The sequence below is a fragment of the Bidens hawaiensis genome, unplaced genomic scaffold (assembly GCF_021521415.1).
Source record: "Bidens hawaiensis isolate Kalapana, Puna unplaced genomic scaffold, B.hawaiensis_p1.1 tig00012646_1, whole genome shotgun sequence".
NCBI lineage: Eukaryota > Viridiplantae > Streptophyta > Magnoliopsida > Asterales > Asteraceae > Bidens > Bidens hawaiensis.
In genome coordinates this window covers 187,265-201,455 of record NW_027492046.1, presented here as the reverse complement: position 1 = coordinate 201,455, position 14,191 = coordinate 187,265, and the positions used below count along the sequence as shown (strand labels likewise).

General features: G+C 35.7%; 4 protein-coding genes across 4 annotated transcripts; all 4 read right to left on the bottom strand.

Annotated features, from left to right (window-relative positions):
- Positions 1 to 89: 89 nt before the first annotated feature.
- LOC143541736 (uncharacterized) lies at positions 90 to 4,206 on the bottom strand. The gene is made up of 3 exons (XM_077034478.1): positions 4,059 to 4,206; positions 602 to 775; positions 90 to 425 (listed from the first exon to the last, which is right to left on the bottom strand). Exons 1-3 carry the CDS (start codon positions 4,101 to 4,103, stop codon positions 90 to 92), a joined length of 555 nt encoding a protein of 184 aa, XP_076890593.1. The 5' UTR covers positions 4,104 to 4,206.
- On the bottom strand, positions 1,407 to 3,925 carry LOC143541791 (uncharacterized). The gene is made up of 4 exons (XM_077034523.1): positions 3,917 to 3,925; positions 3,616 to 3,807; positions 1,836 to 2,141; positions 1,407 to 1,764 (listed from the first exon to the last, which is right to left on the bottom strand). Exons 1-4 carry the CDS (start codon positions 3,923 to 3,925, stop codon positions 1,705 to 1,707), a joined length of 567 nt encoding a protein of 188 aa, XP_076890638.1. The 3' UTR covers positions 1,407 to 1,704.
- An 11-nt stretch (positions 4,207 to 4,217) lies between the features above and the next one.
- On the bottom strand, positions 4,218 to 4,876 carry LOC143541735 (putative receptor-like protein kinase At5g24010). Its single transcript, XM_077034477.1, has 2 exons — positions 4,475 to 4,876; positions 4,218 to 4,403 (listed from the first exon to the last, which is right to left on the bottom strand). The coding sequence occupies exons 1-2, from the start codon at positions 4,874 to 4,876 to the stop codon at positions 4,218 to 4,220; spliced, it is 588 nt and encodes a 195-aa protein (XP_076890592.1).
- A 4,724-nt stretch (positions 4,877 to 9,600) lies between these two features.
- Positions 9,601 to 12,339, bottom strand: LOC143541782 (threonine synthase, chloroplastic-like). The gene is made up of 3 exons (XM_077034511.1): positions 11,938 to 12,339; positions 10,341 to 10,811; positions 9,601 to 10,241 (listed from the first exon to the last, which is right to left on the bottom strand). Exons 1-3 carry the CDS (start codon positions 12,337 to 12,339, stop codon positions 9,678 to 9,680), a joined length of 1,437 nt encoding a protein of 478 aa, XP_076890626.1. The 3' UTR covers positions 9,601 to 9,677.
- Between the last annotated feature and the right edge of the window lie 1,852 nt (positions 12,340 to 14,191).

Here is a 14,191-nt window from a genome sequence, read left to right as displayed (position 1 = left end):
ACATTCACGTTATCAGTCTCACCATTCTCCTCTTCAGCATCTACCTGTACACTCTCAATAAGTAGAAAGTCAAAAACTCAAAATCCATTTCAGTTCATAATGCTAGTTATTATAAGATAAGATGAACTCACCCGAGCAATATCATCAGCAGTTTCTTCAGTTACCTTGGATTCTTCCTCTGTTATAGTCGAGCTCACCGTCTCACCGTTGTCATCACCTTCCTGAACATCCTCACCAACGGATAGTTCAGGTACACCGTTGCCATTACTGTTCTCATTACTGACTTCATCTTCCACACTGATCTTTGATTCCTCATTCGACTTCAGATCCACTGTAACTTCTTCTGTACATTCTGGGTCATTCAGGTTATCACCAGTCTTTGTTTCAGCATCCTCCGGTACACGCTCAACATCCTTACTTTCACACTGTTCATCAAAACATTTTATTTCACTCACAAGCAATCAGATAAATAGTTTAAAACAATCAAGAAACCCCCCCCCCCCCCCAATTCAGCTATTTGCGTTTTAAACTGCAATAAGCAGATAATCAAAATCTATTCAATTCCTGTTGCATAGTTATCATTAGTTAAGATAAAACTCACCAGATTAGTGTCACCGATAGTTTCTTCAACTACCTTGGATTCTTCCTTGGTTATATCAGAGTTTATCGTCTCATCATTATCATCACCTTCATGATCACCCTCACCAGCGGGTACTTCAGCTAGACCGTTACCGTTACTATCACCAAAAATTTGGACATCAGTTACTTCCGCACCCTGCATCAGAAACTGAAATTGTGAAAAACTTTTCCCGCTATGCAAATATTATGTGCAAGTATCGGTAGTATGAAATTCACCTGTAATCTCAGTGCTTTCTCGAGTTCTACAACAACATCAGACATGGTCGGCCTTTCTTCAGGGTTTTTCATCACACACCGACAAGCGATTTTGGCGTAAGTTTCCAAGGATTCGGTTGTTATCTCGTTCCTAATATCAAAATGTACTATCTTGCGTAACATGTTTTGTTCCAGTCTCTTGGGAACCAATTCGGTCACATGCCTTTCCTGATAATCATCAGTATCTACCAATTCCGGTACCCCACATAAAACTTCAAGCAACAGCACCCCGAAAGTATACACGTTAGACGCCTTGGTCAACTTTCCTGTGGCTGCTTGCACGGGATCCATGGATTTTGGACTTATCTCAACATGTCCAGGAAATACTTTTGGCAACCCAAAACCCGAAACTTTCGCATCAAAATTTGATGAATTTGAGTCTGGATTCAACAGTATCTTTGTAAGTTTTAAGTCACCATGAGTCATACCAGGGTTCGAGTCAACAGACCCAATACCACTATGCAAATACTCAACACCACGAGCAGCGCCGAGACAGATTTGGAAGCGTTGGATGGTGGTAAGATGTTTGCTCATATTAGCTGCTAGATTCCCACCCGAGACATACTCATAAATGAGTATTATTTCTTTGTCGTTTTCATCACAGAACCCGACTAGAGCCACAAAATTAGGGTGTTCCCGGAACCTATATATGGTCAAAATCGCGGATAAAAGCTTGGGTTTGATGTTACCAAGGTTGGTGATGTTTAACCGTTTTAACGCCACTTGTTGGTTATTGAATTCTCCTTCAAACATGGTCCCGTAACCATGAACATCTATTTTTTGACCGAATTTAATCTTATCGAATGGGATTCAAAGGTGATCAAGTCCATCTTCAATGTCTGACTTCAAAATGTTAGACTCATCCGCTTCCTGCATTTGATAAGGTAATTTAGTTTTGCACATATTGCAGTTTACTTGACCCGTGAGAAACCGATATTTACCTGGTTTGTTAAGGTACTTGTGTCGCCATTAGATTCTGAAGTTGAAGTAACTTCAATGCTTTTGTCATCTTTGTTTTCCTCAATGATGTTTGATTCCTTTTTGGATTCAAAATCATCTATGGCTTCTTCAGTGGTCTCTGGATCGATCATGGTCGTTTCCTTATGAGCATCCTCTTCGTTTTCAACCGTGATGGTTGATTCCTCTTCGGATTTTAAATCGATTAAAAATTCCCTTTCAGTCACTTGATCATCGTTGCTATTCTCAATTTTAGCATCCTCGATATGGGTTTCACTCGGCACACTCTCCTGCAACAAACCATGGTTCCAATTTTGTCACTCAAGTGCGAAAACTAGTCACTAAAATGATTTAAATAAAATGCAACGTTTGGTTTAATATGTAATAAAAGTGTCTAGCCTGGCTGCCTGTTAACATATCTAAAAAGAAAGTAAAATAATAAAACCCAAGTATTAAAAGCTGAAGTTTGTTCTGAAACACATTTTAGACAATAGAAAATTTGAATACAAAATTTGTAATGCAAGACAAAAACGGGTGGGTTAGATAGTTAAAAACGTGTCAAAAATGCATTTTATCAATAAATATAATGCATTTTACTTATTTCTCCGAACTTTTACTCATTTGATATCTTCATTTATCGTTTACTTTCATGTCTTTTTTCTTTAATTTCTTATCAATATAATCTAACCTTGACTAGCATCTTTCCATATAAAATACTATAAAAGTTCATGTCAAATAAACTCAAATAATTAGTGACGGAACAAAAAATTTTTAGGGGTTCAACCATGTTTTTCTTAAAAAAAATCCAACTTTTATATGTAAAAAATTTAACAAATTCCAGTGACCGGATAGTCAATGTACATTGTTGACCTTCCCCTGATTCTGTTCATGCTTATAACCGGATCTAGAGACAACTACATAACCAATCTAAACCGATTACTTTGAATCGTCGGAACTGGGAAAAAAACTAGCGTACCGGGCTGGTTGTTGGAGCATATTTTCAAGTTTTTAAAACTTTTTTTTTCATTCTAAAATTCATCTACTAATTTTATTTTTTTTTCTTTTTTATGATGCTATCTTATTTTTCAATCTCTTGGACCCGCACAATGTCCAGTTCGATAACCAACACACTGGACAAAAAATAAAGTACAACATATTTATAGAACTACAATTTCGGGAGGAGTTTGGCTTTTGTATGGGTGCCAATAATTAACATATCGACGTGTGTTATTGTATACCACAATCATGCGCTAGAAACCTAATTTATTATTATTTTTTTCTATATCAGAAGACAAAGCAATGATTGAATTATATAACATCTTTACATTTTTATGTATTGAATCTTTATTTCTAAAAGAAAATTTACTTAACTTTTTTACATTTAATTCTTGTCACTATATTGTTTCAAATAATTTCTCTTTTTTTTTATGTTTGACGTACAAATTAAAATGCTTGAATATAATCTTTAAACCTAGAGATTGAAAAGAATATCAAGACTCCAATACGAGTGCTCTTATCATCTTACGTGTTTGTCTTTTAGTTAAGACTATTCATAAAATTGTTTTAGTATACCATATTGTTTATCCGAGACAAAGTTATACTTAATAATACATCAGTTGATAAAGTTGCATTGGTGCTAACAAATACATGATAATTTACATAACAAAAAAACTGAGAATTAACCTCGATTTTATTAGTAATAATTATTTTTAACCGCCAATTTATTAGTAATAAAGTTAGTATTAATGGTTAGAAGCGACTCACCGTATGCTTCTCACCATTGCTAGATTCTGATGTTGTATCAATGACGTTGACCTCCTTGCCGTTGACTTCTCCGGCATCAACTGATTTTCCTCCCACGTTCGCATCTTCTTCACTAACGTCGCCTTTTGAACCGTCCTTCACAACGGTTATGCTTCCGCTGCCACGAAGTTGGACGTCCGTGACCTCCCCTCCCTGCATCAAAACTCAGAACATAGATTAAATAAACATTTTTGAAATATTTGTTAAAAGTATATGTTATGGTTCAAACAAAAGAACTCAATTCAAAATACTAGTATGGTGCAAAGCCCATTTAATCTATATAGATTAAAACTCCGAACATAGACTAAATAAACATTTACAAAATATTGTTAAAATATGTGTCACAGTTCAAACAACAAAACTCAATCCAAAAGACCAGTCTCGTGGGTGAGGGAGCCATTTACCTGTAATCTCAATGCTTTTTCGAGTTCTTCAACTACTTGAGCCATCTGAGGCCGCGTGTCTGGATCTTCCACCACACACTGACACGCAATCTTCGCATAAGTTTCCAAGGCTTCCGATTTGATCTCCTTCCTAATATCCAAGTGCACGACCTTCTGCACTTATTCTGCGCCATCTTCTTCGGTAACATGTCGTTCCTGATAATCATCGGTATCCACCAGCTCCGAAACACCACACAACACCACACCAAACGAATAAACATCAGATTCCATCGTCGGTTTCTCAACCTCGTCATACGACTCCTGAGTCTTCCCAGGCACTATTTTCGACAACCAGAAACTGGAAACCTTCGCTTCGAATTCGCAACTGAATTCAACAAAATTTTTGAAGGCTTTACATTGCCATGAACAATACTGACAGAGTCAACTCCGGTGTGCAAGTAGTGTAGCCCACGAGCAGCACCGAGACAGATCTCGAATCGCTGGATCGTATTAAGCCGTTTCCTCATCTTATCCGCTAGATTTCCAGTAGCTACATACTCGTACACAAGTATTATCTCGTTACTCTTCTCATCACAAAACCCGAGCAGAGCCACAAGGTTCGGATGCGGCCGAAACCGAGAAATCGTTAAAATCTCAGCTAACAATTTCGGCTTAATGTTCGCGAGGTTCGTGATGTTTAACTGCTTCAATGCGACTCTTTGATCGTCATATTCGCCTTCGAACACGGTTCCGTAACCTTGTGTCTCGAGTTTGTTACCGAATTTGATCTTCTCAAATGGAATTCGAAGATGATCAAATCCGTCTCCGGTTTCCGGCATTATTTTAGAGTTCTCCGGTTATCAGAATTACTGTAAGGTTTTGTTGAAGTGTAATGTGATAACCGGAGAAAGCCTTAAATATTTAATAACGGCGGAAACCGGTAGGAGATGAAGGAAATAGGGACCACCATTTATGAAACATGTTGAGGGTGTGGGGTTATATTATATTTTATTATTTTATTTAATGGAATTAAATTGCTGTATTTAAATATTGAAGTTAAGATATGTGTTCAATATAAAAGAAAATAAAACCTTAGAACAAGCTGATACATAAATTAATTAATTATAAAAGATATCATATGTTATTAAACAAATAGCGTTGACGATTACTACAAGATTATCTATTAATTATGTGATGTGTTGCTGGCGGATCCCAATGGCCAATATTGTGTACCTGGCATTTATTTATTAGGGAGAGTTCGTTCGAAATAATTAGTAGAAATTTAAAGAAATTGAAAGTTAATTTTGTGATATGGTATGTTCTGTTCGACAAGGGATGCTAAATGAAATCTTATGTTGAATGGAATTCATAAATCTTTTTAATTTTGGAGGAAAGTTGATAAAAACCGATGAAGGTGAGATATGGGTGGGTCGGGGCGGGTGAGTTGAGAAGTGAGGAGGAGTTCTAATTCAATTAAAACACATTATAGATTTCTAAACATTTAATTTCATTAAATTTTTTGTTGCGGCGCAGCTTTTCCGTTTCCCTGTCACTTCACTGTAAATTGTTTGGATGTTTTTTAAAGAATAACCCAACCAAAAAATTGATTTGGGCAATTTTATTATTTTGAACAAAATGGTTAAAACAAGTAATCAGCAATACTTTTATGTGTTGATATTTCATATATAACTTTTTGCTTGTTCCACAGGTTACAGAAATCACAAGTGTGAAAATGCGGAATGATAACAACCCTAGTAGAATAGGAAATGAGATGTTGATTGATTGAATAATACGTTATAATATTAATGAATAGGATAGACTAAAAAAATAATAATAATCTTCTAAATATACCTTTCAAAAAGGGATTTTACAATATTGGCATTTGAATGTTTTTTCTCTTTGTTATTGTCCAAAAAATACACGTAACTTTTTTTATTAATTTCAGAAAAAAAAAAGGTTACTTCAGTGAACGAATTTTTTTGTAAAGTTGTAGTTAAAATCCATTGTTTCATAACGGTTTGATCAAACAGCCAATAATTTTCAAACGATATGGGTATGTTTGGCAAGGAGCTTTTAAGGGTTTCAAGCTTCAAGTTTTTAAGAAAAAACTCCTACCCAACAAAAAGCCTTGTTTGGTTCAATGGGCTTGAAGCTTTTATATTAGGAGAAAAAGCTCCATCTTGAAACGCTCATAGTAGAAGCGTTTAAAAAAAGCTACAAGCTTCTAGGGTTTATATTACCTAAATAACCTTTTCATCTCCACAACAACAACGAACATCTTCATCCTCAACAACAAGGATAAATCCATCGACAACCATCGACAACAGCAAGCTTCTAGGGTTAAATCCTATCAACAACCACTGTAATCATCCATCGAACTCCATTAATCACAGGTAATTTTTAACATGTTTGCTTTATCTCCTCCCTTGTGCTTTTATCTTTCATGCCCTACTATTTTACCCTATAGATATTAACTCGTGAAGATTAATAGCATATTATAAACATGTGGTTTCTGTTTAGTGCTGCTAACTTTCTTAATTTTGATGCAAATCAATTAGGTTGCTTAACACTTCTATTTCAATACATCTGTTTCTTTGATGAATAGCTTTTCTTATATGATCATATTATCTGTTGATATTAGTCTAGTTAATATGTTAATTAGATGCATCATAAGTTTGTTAAGGTTGTCGGGGTGGGTGCCGGGTGTCGGTCTGCAAATGTATATGGATAACTAGAAAACTAGATATTCCTAGCAAAATAACTAAAAGTAAAAACAGTGCAATGGTTAGTTTAACTAGCCTCTCGTGTTCAGTTATGTTAAATTAAAAATAATGTGCAGTTAACAGTTATGTAAATATATTCTGAACGCAACAATATGCTTTCTAGGGAATAACATTTTCAGACGGTTGAGATGATTTCTAATATAGAGAGGCTACTTCCGGTGAGACCCCCGGCTCGAAAGTAGTTTTGTATCAAGCCTTAGACATAAGGCACATGACACTCAGCCATTGGCACACCGGCCGATTGGTGCATGTACCCTTGTCTTTCAGCTATCAACGCCACTACATGATGCCTGATTAACCTTCCGCCACTTTTAACGTTATTTTCACGAGATTAGTAAAATAACGTCAAAATTAGTGCAATTTCACTTTTGCCCACCTGAGGGTTCACACATATATACGTTATATGCGCGCACCGCAAGTAGGGCTTTGTTATGGTCAACAATGACTTCTAATATTTATATTTTAACAATGTCTTTATTTCTATCATCATCATTTGTTATATTAAATCTATCCTCCATTTTCTTTCATTTCACATCATACTTTATGTTTTCTTTTACTTTTCAAAAGATAAAAATATCATGTGCCCATTTAAAAAATGAAATGAAATATATAACAATGCATTATTGTGTAGAATTATTAATTTGAGAGGATGGGTTGCATCAAGGCGGGGTATATAGGTAGGGTTGGTTATGGTTTGATTATTGTAACCAATCAAATCAATTCACGTATATCATGTGTTATCTAATGTTTTTAAAAAAATAGACGAGGTGTCAGCTTTAGAAAATAATAGCGAAGGAACCAAATCAACTATTAATAATTTAAGAGGGTTTAGATTATTATCTTAAAAAATTAACAGGTTAGATTATTTGAAATTTAGAAGATGTTGACCAACAATTTTATAATATAGACATTGGAAAAAAGGATTTTTTCTTTCTTTCTTTTCTTTGTTTTTGTTTTATATAAATTTTAACCGGTCTAACAAATCAGAGACTTATGTCGCGTGACAAATCCATACAAAAGAGGCATTATATTGGGCGTTATCCTTTGTTAAAGAGTCTTTTTATGTAGCTTGCAATATTTGAACTTAAAATCTCTTACGATTATATAAATATACTTAAAACTCGTTAAAGATGATATTAGTATTTTATTATATTTGCATATATGACTTTAGTAGTTTAGTACTCTTTTAAATACTTTGATTTTTCTTTATGTTTTCGTTTTTTTTTTTCATAAGAAATCAATACATTTATTTTGCTTTGTTTAAATGTGAGTAAAGTAAACACACTGTTTATTAAAATTTTAATTTAATATAGTATTTAAATATTCTAATTTAATATAGTTTGTTTCGGTTGGTCAAGTTGGTTTTACCGGTTAACCAATTTGACGCCCGATTCGTTGTTGGGACCGGTTAAGAAAACCTTGGTCAAATACATAGCAATTTGAAATTGTTGCTTAATGGGCTAACGACTGCTTGTTGCTGGCATTGCCGACTGCTAGTGGCTCCTTTGCTGTTAATGGGCTGCTGAAGTTGGGTCATATGGGCTGCTGATGATATTGTTGATTAGTGTGTTGCTAATGGGTTGATATACTGAGCTGCCAGGTAAAGAGTGTTGCACTGGGCCTTTAATGATTAATTGTTGATGGGCTGTTACTAGCTAGACAGTTAACGGCCCATTAGCAATTAATCATTTAATCATAAACAGGTTTAACAATTAACATGTTATAAACAAAGCGTTTAACACAGGGATCAAACATAAATACGACTCTTTTAACTACTCTATATGTCATAACTATAAAATAGTTTCAAGTTTCATATACAAATAAGAGAAAATTATAAACTCTAACATATTAATTTCAATTATTTAAGAAAATAAAAAAACACATACCACACTTTTTTAATTAACATGTCTTATTCGTACAACTAAAAAGCTTATAAATATATCATTATCCGTATTAAAATTGCAGTGAGTGGTTGTAGGAAAAATGTCCCCTACTGTATTTGTCCGAACGAATCTTTGTAGTATACCCTCCAAGTGAAGTACCATTAATGGACAAAACATCATATATTTCCCTTTTTGACAAAACAATAATAACAAAGAGCTAGAACCTGAATTTCTTCTAAGTGTATTACAAACTCGAGCTTATTATTTTTTCAAGCGCGAGCTTTACTCATTTTTCTTATACTTATATCATGGTTTACTTGTATATTTATAACTAGTTTTATTTAAATTTATATAAAATAATAACTATTATGTGAATGAATATATGTATATTATTGTTTAGCCTCTATGCCAACTTGAGTTCGATAAGTGAAGTTAAGGCTTGGATTTTCTTATTAAACGAGCTTGTCTTTATGCTCAAGTTTGTCTTTATGAGTGGCCTGTAAGGCTATATATGTGTGTTGGTTCAATGTGTGGCCCATTTTTATGTTTGTCCTGAGCCCCATGACTTTGAGGGATTTTCGAAGATGGCCCTAGTGACTAGTGAAACGATTCCTATCTAGTGACACCACTTTATTTAACTCGTCACAAGTAAACTAACCCACGACACAATAACAAGGTAGTTAATTAACGTGTACAACACACTTCGATTAGCTAACAATTTTATCAATACGTGACTAGCTCACTTTATAGAAACACGTGCCTTTTAGAGAGAAAGTCTGGAGTTATAAGTTGCACAAAACAATTTTATTATAACAAAAGTAACATTAATAATTCAATATGGTAAGTTGATGTCTTCAAAATAAAACAAAAATTAAGGTTTACCAGCTTTACATAAAATCAAAAACACAACTTCGCATCCCTTTGTTTATTTTCTTTTGTACAACTTTTGTAACATCTAATCACCTCATTAAGCACTATGAAACCTTGCTAAGATACTTCTTAAGCACATCCATAACAGCTCCATAATCCGCCTTAACCTCCACCGACGGGTTCGCAAACCTACAACTCATTCCTTCAATATCCTTCGAATGATAATCGATTTTCGCTTGCGTAAACTTCAACCCATGCGCGGTACTTACCACCACCGTCCTATCCGTTTTCGCAATCACCCCTTTCTCGCGCAGTTTCTTCAATGCCACCAGTGCCACCACAGTGTGAGGACACACTAACATACCCGTCGCATCCGCAGCCTCCTCAACTATTCCACCCGAGTTCTTCAATGCATACACCGCTCTGTCTATCGAAACCGGATCACCAATTTGAATAGCCGAAGCGAATGTTGTCGTCACTTTTAGGGGAGTAAAGTTGTCCCAACCGGATTTGTAGTAAAGGTAAAGCGGATTCGCATTTGAGGATTGAGCGCAAACGAGCCGTGGAATTCGATCGACTAGTCCTAATTCTTTGCACATTTTAAAACCTTTGTAAAACTCGTAAATGTTACCTAGATTTCCACCTGGAATAATTACCCAGTCAGGTACCTGACATTTGTACCAAAAAGCTTTTCGTCCCATAGTGGACAAAAATAAATATAAAAAATGGTGTAATAATTTTTCGTTCAAAAATAAGAGAAACACTACCTGCCAGTTGAATTGTTGCAAAATCTCAATCGCAGCCGTTTTCTGGCCTTCTAACCGCAAGCTGTTTAACGAATTCGCAAGATAAATCGGTAATTCCGACGTTATTTCCCGAATCAGCTTCATGCAACCATCGAAATCGGTATCCATGCTTATAACAAATGCCCCGTTAGCTATCGGTTGAACTAACTGCGCCATTGAGATTTTGTTTGCGGGTAAAAATACTATCGATGGGATTCCCGCGGCTGCGCAGTATGCAGATAGAGCCGCGGAGGTGTCTCCGGTTGACGCGCAAGCAACACCGACCAACGGTTTGTTCATTTTACGGAGACGGTTAACTTGGCTGACTAAAACAGTCATGCCTAAGTCCTTGAAGCTGCCTGTGTGGCTTATACCGCAGTGTTTCACCCATAAATCGTTCATTCCGAGATTATGTTTCCCGTATAGCTCCGCCCAGAACAGGTTGGAGTTACCAGTCAAATTTGAAAACCTAATTAAACTAGAATAAAAAACCTAATAGACAAAATGTAATTAGTCAAATGTTAAAGGTAGCATTATGTAAACATGCGTTAACTGGTTACGTGCTTGAAATATTGGATCCCGGAATTGATACACACAAAAAAAAAATTTAATCATACGCTTGATTTCTATAAACTTTCATTTAATTTGAAAATTACAATACATTGATATAACCCACACGCTCGGATATATATACTAATTAGACTAGAATAAAATAAAAAATTTCTCAAATTCTAAATAGTAAAAACAAAACTAAATAAGTAAGAACACTAGTACTCCAGTAGTGGAAAACGCCAAAACGCCCCCACCGCCCATGTTCATTGGCTGGTGTCTCTCTTTGGCCCCACCATTTTCTTCATCCAGCGTTGTGTACAAAACGCTGGGAGAGTTTTCGAAGGCCAAAACGCCCAAGGGCGATGTTCCGAGCATTGTGGGGGAGATTTGAGGAGGGGAAACACCCCGCTACGGGTGGTCTATTATGGTCTAATAGATAAATAAATTCATTGTTTCCAAGTTATTGACTCGATGTTTACCAAGTAATTTAATCCTTAAATTGATAAACAAAATACTAACCTATTATTATCATAGGCTCGATGAGTAGGCCTAACAGTATTAACCAGGGCCGGCCATAAGGCGTGGCGGGGTGGTCGACGGCCACAGGCCCGACACCCCGCTAGGCCCGGATTTTTTTTTTAAATTATATGTATTTTTATTAAAACAATATGTGTATTTAGTGTTTAAACTAAATTACATAACCACTAGCTTGGTCTAGTAGCAAATGGTATTACTCTCAACCGAAAGGAAAAGGTTACTGGTTCTAGTCTCATTTGAAACGTTTTTAATTTTATTTTTATACAAAAGCTTTTTACACAACCTAAATTATAACCAAGTGAGCACATATCATATTTAAATTGTTTAAACACAACAAAGACTCCTTTTACTTAACGCCTAAAATCTTTTTTGTTTTCTTGGAGCCGGTCCTGGTATTAACTCGCTATGTTATAAAACATTAGTTACAATTATCAATATAAACAATCACACAATTGCGCATTATTTACACACACTTAAGAGTTTAACTACCTTCGAAACAGCTTATGAAATCGTCGTTGTCGATATCCGGCAACACCCACTCCTTTTTCGACCACACGCCCGATCCATACGGCCATGCGGTCCGTCCAACACGCGAGTCAAACAACGAGCGCCAGTATTTTCCATCGAACTGCTTCAGAGCGTCCATATCATGTTGGACGTCCAACAATCCACCGGACCGACTCCGATAGATGATTTCATCTAGCGAGTAGGATTCGTCGGTGACCGCGTTGAATGGGACGTACTTAGCGGAGAATGGTAGCAAAGGAGGGATGGTTAGGCGGTTGTTCGAGGTGGTGACACTAGTGCAATTGACGGTGGTGGTTGTTGATGACCGGTGGCTATTAAACGGTGGTAGTTGACGGAAGAAGGTGGTGGTCGGAGAACAAGACATATTTTTGTGTTTGAGAGGATGATGAAGTGGTGGTGTGGTGTGGTGTAGGCTTAATTTATTATTTATTATTTCTCTTAAAATCAGATAATAGAATTAGAGTTATAGAATAATTCGATCTTCTATAAAACGAAAAGATATTGGAATAATAATACACATGTAACACAGGGAATTAATAAGGTCCATTTGTTTTGGTGAAGATCGTGCTAGAAATATTCCTTTTTATTATTTAAAAATAAAACGCATAATGTTATTAATATTATTTATTTCCGATATTATTGCACAGATTTGTATCCTATTTACTTATTTTTCTTATAATAATTAATTAATGAATCGGTTTCATATTGTATTTGTGTGTTACAACTTACAACTACGGTTGGTTTGTAAAGTCCTTTTAGTTTGGTTATATGGAAGATTAACAATAATTATAACCGAACTTCATTTATAAAAAAATTGTTTAGTCATAACCATAATTGAATGTTCGGTTAACTATAGTTCGGTTATTGGCCGAACTCAGTTAAGTCTGGTTAATTATTCAGTTATTTATTTATTTGTTCAATTATGAAACTTTGAAGCTGAAATATGCCAATCTGAGTTAGTTATGATGTTTCAAACTATATTATATTCCGTTGCAACAAAAAATTAAAAGTTCGCAATTAAAGATTAAGGTATAAATTTAGGAAAACGTGCACATACAAGGTACGGTTCAGTTAATGATAACACGTTAACAGCAATCATAACTGAATTGTCGGTTAATCTTATTCACTTAACCATAACCGTTGGTTTTGTGTGGTTATGGTTAATTTTTTTATTAATAGTTTGATTTTCGGTTATGGTTTATTTTCGCTCACACTTACAAACCTACTTATAGGAGTGGATTTTTTATGTATACTTTAGTAGGGCCACAGCCCATGAGGAAAAGACAACGTATGACCGTATGAAGCCTACCCAAGCTAAAAATGTTTCAACTTTAAATCATCGGCCCACTCCATATTTAATGTTGATGCTTTCTTATAAAATGTAACTAATGTCGGAAGAGAGTTAAAGCAAATAAAAAAGTTACATTATGATCAAAAGTGAAAAAGGCTCTTATTCCACCATTACATTACATAATAATTATTTTGTAACTCCAAACATAAATTATCTTCAGTAAGATATTTTTTGTTATGATGAAGTTTGAACTTTTTGTAATAATATTATGAAGTGTTCGTTCGTGATTTCCATTACGAAACTGAAGAAACACTAAGTTAACCCTGGGTAGATTATAGATAATCTGGGGTTTAAGTAATGTTTCCCACGAGGATGAGGTCCAGCAGAGAAGGTTGTTCTTCAGGGGACCAGCAAAACAGACACCGTAAGCTCGTCACTGAGAAGGGGGGGGGGGTTCCTCCTTGTGACCACCCTCCGGCGTGAGAATCAGACTAGATTGCTCTGAATATAAGTGTATATTAAGAGATTGCTAGATAAGATTGAGATATCAGATGATGTCCTTACCATTCCAAGGTGTTGGAGTATTTATAGCCGAAGGTAGGTTTCCTAGAAGGTACAGCCTGCTGAATAGTATTCCTGTTCTACCAACAGTGGACTACGCACAGGCCATGCTGGCTGGTGGATAGGCTATGGCCAACAGTAAAGGTCGGCTGTATACTGTTCCTTTACTGCCGGCTACGCACTGTTCCACCAACTGTAGGCTGCGCACGCCCATCGTAAGGGTTGGTTAGTAGGCAGCGGCTAATAGTGACAAACAGTACTAGAGGGTGCTCCTCCTCGTATTGTTGTCGGTGAGCTGTCACCCTGTGATTGGTTCATGGGCTGCTCTGGTCAAATTGTCTGTTCCGCCCATACCTTAGTAGGT